Source organism: Buceros rhinoceros, unplaced genomic scaffold, assembly GCF_000710305.1.
Source record: "Buceros rhinoceros silvestris isolate BGI_N320 unplaced genomic scaffold, ASM71030v1 scaffold33994, whole genome shotgun sequence".
NCBI classification, from domain to species: Eukaryota; Metazoa; Chordata; class Aves; order Bucerotiformes; family Bucerotidae; genus Buceros; species Buceros rhinoceros.
In genome coordinates, this window is record NW_010409452.1 from 4,739 (window position 1) to 9,928 (window position 5,190).

The following is a 5,190-nucleotide window of genomic DNA, read 5'->3' on the forward strand; positions in this document are numbered from 1 at the left end:
CCCCACCCCCCGATGGCCCCTGCGCCCCGCGCGCTGCCGGTGCACCGGTTCCAGGGAGCAGGGATTCCAGCGCCCAGCGTGCCTGTGCTCTGCAGGGGAACAGCAGAAAGCTGCCAAGCAGACAAAGATTCAGTCCAACCTTTACTTTGTTTGCCCCCACCCCCCTTTTTCCTCTTTTTTTTCTTTTTTTTTTAAATATAACTTCCATGCAGAGTTGCCCAGAGCCACCGCTGCTGCCGGAGCCGGCCTCGCCACTGCCACAGACACTTCTAGCCACAGGGGAGGAAAAGCTTTTGCTACACGACTTTTTTTGTTTTTAAACTTTTAAGCCAACAACATGTTCTCCTCTGAACATTAACAGTGAATGAGTCCTATCAAGAATTTCTAACAAAAACTGTACATGAGTTTACAAACGTATTAACATATAAATAACGAGAAGCTTCCTGCCTGGAGCCTCCACAGTAGTCTTTTTGCTTGAGAATATAATACTGGAAGGGTAGACCCAACCCCTTTCCACAGCACCAGTCAGCCGTTCTGCTCAAGCATCACAGGGTTTTTCTTCTTCAGTGCCTCTGGCTTCAACGAGCAGTCTGTCATTACTGTGCAAAAGCAAGAGTCCGATGCCTTCAAGAGGGAATCCTGCTGCTGAGTGGCCGGCGCCACCCGGTCATCGCTCCGGTCCGAGCTCTTGCTGGAAGGGCCGTTTCTTCTCCCGACAGTGTTTCTTGTGAGCAGGCCAGTCCTTCTGCTGGCACTGGGACCCGCAGTATCTCGCCACCTGGCAGCGGCCACAGATGTTGAATTCACGTAACTAGGAGGAAGAGGAGGGACGTTAGTGAGCCTGCGCAGCGCTGAGGGGCTCCCTACTGGTTCATCATCAGCCTTTCGCTCTTGGCACAGCCACGAACATCCCACCACGAGAGGCAGAGCAGCGAAAGGTTCTGAAGTGCTTGCCTCGGATTTCGCAGTTGCTCTGGCAGAATGGGCTTAACAGACACAGTATCTGAACAGCTGGCACTTGTTCTCACAATGCTACTGCTCTGTCAACTGGAGTCCTGTGAAAACGTCTGAAATCCAGACCTGATCAGGAGCACAAGCTCAGCCACTGTTACCCAGGAAGCTTTCCTCTGCAGACCCAAAGGAAAGGCAAAGCTCCCTCTTTCCTCTGTCTGACCAAGGCACAGCCCTCGGACATCTCGTTCTCTGCCCTTCTCTGACTACATACGTTGCTTTGTTTCATCCACCTACAGCAAAGAACTGGAACTGGCTCTCCTCCCAGTCCTCCCGGGGAGTGGGTTTGGGTGGCCTTTGTTCTTCTCATGAAAGGTTACACGTTACTTTTTGACTCCACTACCCCCAAACCCTCTGACAATGCCTCCTCCTGTCTCACACTGCTGCTTGTTCACTCCAGCTCTGGTCCCCCAGAGGAACACTCCCACCGGGCTTTTCAAACACTCTGCAGAATTTGCGCTCCTCCCAGTAAACCATCAGGGCACTTACTGGCCCAGTTCAAAGTTACATTCCCTCACACAGAAAATGATCTTAGGCCACGAAGGTTCACACCAAAGACAAGGTGAGTTAAAAAGAATTACCACTTTTAGCGACTGAACTGCACGAGTAAAGCTTCACGTTTTAGGAACAAACCCCTGGAGCTGCTTCTGTTTGTCTCGTGAACTCACCTGCTTCTCGATCATTGTGCATGGCGGGTAGTGACATTCATAGTACGTGCACGAGTTCTCCTCCTCCTCCACAACATCCCCGTTAGCGTTGTAATACCGCGTGACGTTCAGCACAGGGAACTGCTCTTCTATAGGGTCCGTAGGCAGCTGCTGGATCGCCAGCCAGTACAGACTTTGTTCCCTGCAGAAAGAAAAGTACTAATTCGGTCCATACATTCATAGTAAGCACAGAGGGAAGCGGATTCCAAATGAATTAACAGCAGGGTTAACATTGTGTTTAGCCTGTGAAGCCTCAGACTACACACGCTCCTCATACATTGGATACTTTAAGGGTTATTTCAGCCTAAATGCAAAAAAAAGTTAAAAAGTATCTATGAAGAAACATTTACATCAAGAAAAATTATGTGAGTAAATGACCTGAAGACGGTTTCTTGTTCTCGAACTCCCAGAATCTTTGGGAGCATCACTGGAGCGTTGCTGCCCTTCTCAACACCTCAAAATCAGTTTGGTAAGCTCCGATCTTACGGGTGCTGCAGGTGTTTCAAGCGTCTGGTGTGATGTTAAGCCTATGGGCCTCCAACCAAAAATGCCCACACATTACACCAGACTACCCAAACCCATCCCGAGTGAGTGCCCGACACGCGTGGAGTAAAGTTAGAGCAACATGGCATGTAGGAAACACCCACCACCTCCCGGTGAAAGGTGACCACAGCTGATCCTGGGAACTCGCTCTGGTTTCGACCCAACACCCGCTTACAAGTGTAGGTGCTTTGCAGCTCCTGGCGTCTGCAGGTCTTCTGGGTGCCCGAAGGTGAGAGCCACGAGCCAGTCGAATGTGCAGACTGAGCTCAGTGTGCCCAGATGCCATCACTCAAGTGGAAGGGAACGTGGGCTTCCTGTTGCACTGTGGTGACAACACCTGGCACAGCTGGACCTCTACATTATGATACCGTGGGGTTAGACGGTCCCCTCAGAGCTCACGTGGACAGTGAGCGTTAACCCTTTTCCCCAGGGGAGGAAGCTGAGACACAGAGTGATGTGTAAGGAGCCTGCGGTCAAATGAAAAAGGTTCTGCCAAGCTGAAAATCTCTAAAGGATGGAGAAAACAATTTAAGGTATTTTCAATTTTTTTTTTTATACCAACAAACCTTTGTTTACTAGAGATTTCTTCAGCTTTGGGTTTCCACCCCCAAGGAACCAGGCGCAGATTGTCTAGGCGGTTGTCCACTGTCACCGAGTTCAGATGTACCACCTGAAATCCAGGAGCAATCCCTCCCCGGTGCCTCTCCCTGGAAGAGACAAAAGCAGCTTGAAGGCCAGTGGTGGACAAGGGTCCATAGCTAAAAAGCAGAGGTTCACCAGCTCCAGAAGACACGCCGCGTCTCGCCTGCTGCCGGGCATCACTGGACGAGCCGCGGCAGAACAACAGACCCCAGCGCTGTCCCAGGAGGTTATTTTCCTTACAGATCAGTTGAACCAAAAGATAATCGTGGTATATTCTAATCATTAGCATATTGCAAAGAAAGTTCCAGAGACTAAAACCCCAGTCACCACAAGAGCATCTCTGTAATTACTGTGTGCCACAGAGCAGCTCGAGAGGGCCAGTACGGTTTGATTATCTTAACAGGAAATTCTAACGGGGGGAGTTTGTTACTTAGGGAGAAATTCTCTGAACAAGCAACAGAACAGAGGTTTCACCAATATGCAAATATTTGTTAGTCTCCAATTGTGTGTTAACACATAAAAGTCCTCAACGACTCCACAACTGACCGAGAGACACCTGAAACTCGCTCAAACCAGGCGCAGGGCTGTTACCCAGGAGGACGGCTGCACCTCAAGCCCTCCTCCAGTTCTTCCCCATGGCCTTCTCACAGCTTCCACTTCCCATCCCACCCCCTCTTCATGTCTCCTTTTCCCTTTCACAAAGTATGAAGTTCGCTGTCAAGCAGCCTGGACAAGTGTCCCTGTCACTTCCTGCGGGAATCCCCACCAGACCCGTGAGGCCTGGACAGAAGGTGGGTCTTGCTATGTCGCTGCGCCACGACTGATTTCGCAGGACAGCGAGAACTTCCTGGCAGCAGCTAAGGACAAGAGACAACTGACAGCGCTGTCTGGGGGTTACCCAGCATCTCCTTCTGGAGACCTTTCCAACAGCGTCTTACAGCTTCACCCAGCTCTAGCTGGGGCACTGCTCCCTGCTCGGCGGTTACGGAGCATCTCAGCTCAAGCGGCTCATCCCATTTTGAAGAGACACAATTTGCCCAAGTTAAATTCCCACTTTTTTCCCCTTTACAAAGCTCTGGCATAATACAGCAGAATGGGGAGTTAGATGATTTCAACTGACTGACAATGAAAAGTGTAGTCATCAAAATCCATCAGAGCTGGTTACATTACACACCTCAGCGAGAGAAAACACACTCACAATTGACGTACGCCCCAAAACTTCCTTGAATTTAATGAGAGACGTTCCCTTGGGCAGGCCTCGCGCAGCCCCCACACACAGCCCGGGCTCCAGCTCGTCGACAAAGCGGTTCTGCCTGTGACGGCAGCCCCTCGCGAGAATCCAGCACGGAGCCTCCCGCCCAGGAGTCCCCCAGGCCTCCGCAGCGCAGGGAGCAGCTCTCCCCTTTGGAGGTGAAAGGAGTAACATCCTTTTTCTGGGGGAAAACCAAACAAACCACAGAAGGGAGTCTGCTGAAAGGTCCTGAAGGAGGAAAGGTACTTCTGAGCTGTCGACGGCTACTAGAGAGTCCGGCAAAGGAAACCAGGAACCTGCGGGCTACAGGTGGGAACCCAGAAGGGACACGGGCCCAAACACAGGAGGTGAGACCAGATACAGAGACAGGAGTTACGGTTCCCAGACAGACTGGGACAAAGTGCCAACACGAGATGGGATAGATAAGGAGGAGGAATCTGGGAAGAGGAGACACAAGTTGAGAGCACGAGCAAACTGCAAGGGGAAAAGTGAAGAGTCTAAGACCAAGTTAAGAAATATTTTTGAAATGGATAATGAGGGTTAAGAAAGGCAGGAGCTGGGGAAAGAGGGAACCAGAGCTTGTTTGTCACACCAGGAAGTCACAGCAGAGTGGCACATACCTACCACTGCTCCTACATCTGCACCCGCGACCAAGCAAACGCTGCTGAAACCCACTACCACAGCGAGCCAGTCTTCCTCCCCGCACAAAACCCCCTCTGCCTGCGCTGCTGGCAGTCCTTCTAGTGCCCGAAGCGACAGAGGCCACAGTGAACGTGCAAACTGGTGACTGGGGCAAGCGTTAACAGGACAGCGGGTAACTGAGCTGCAGAATCAGCGTGCAGAAGCTCATCAGGAAGGTGCAGCGCAGGACGGGCTCATGGAGAACCCACCTTGGTCCCTGCAGAAGGGGACAGAGTTGAAATGGTGCCAGTAACGCAGCCAGCTCTCCTGCGGAGCTGCAGCTTCCACCTCCCCAGCACCCCCAAGATGCCAGGCCAAACACTTAACCCAAAACTGCTCCGAGGATGAACTGAC

General features: G+C 51.6%; 1 protein-coding gene across 1 annotated transcript in view; it reads right to left on the reverse strand.

Annotated features, from left to right (window-relative positions):
• Window positions 1-158: 158 nt before the first annotated feature.
• Window positions 159-5,190, reverse strand: part of ZMYND19 (zinc finger, MYND-type containing 19) — a 7,639-nt gene continuing 2,607 nt past the window's right edge. Inside the window, exons 2-4 of the mRNA XM_010135236.1 lie at window positions 2,828-2,968; window positions 1,680-1,860; window positions 159-811 (exon numbers count right to left, since the gene is read on the reverse strand). Coding sequence (XP_010133538.1) covers window positions 668-811; window positions 1,680-1,860; window positions 2,828-2,968 — 466 coding nt within the window. The 3' untranslated portion in view covers window positions 159-667. The remainder of the gene's footprint in view (window positions 812-1,679; window positions 1,861-2,827; window positions 2,969-5,190) is intronic.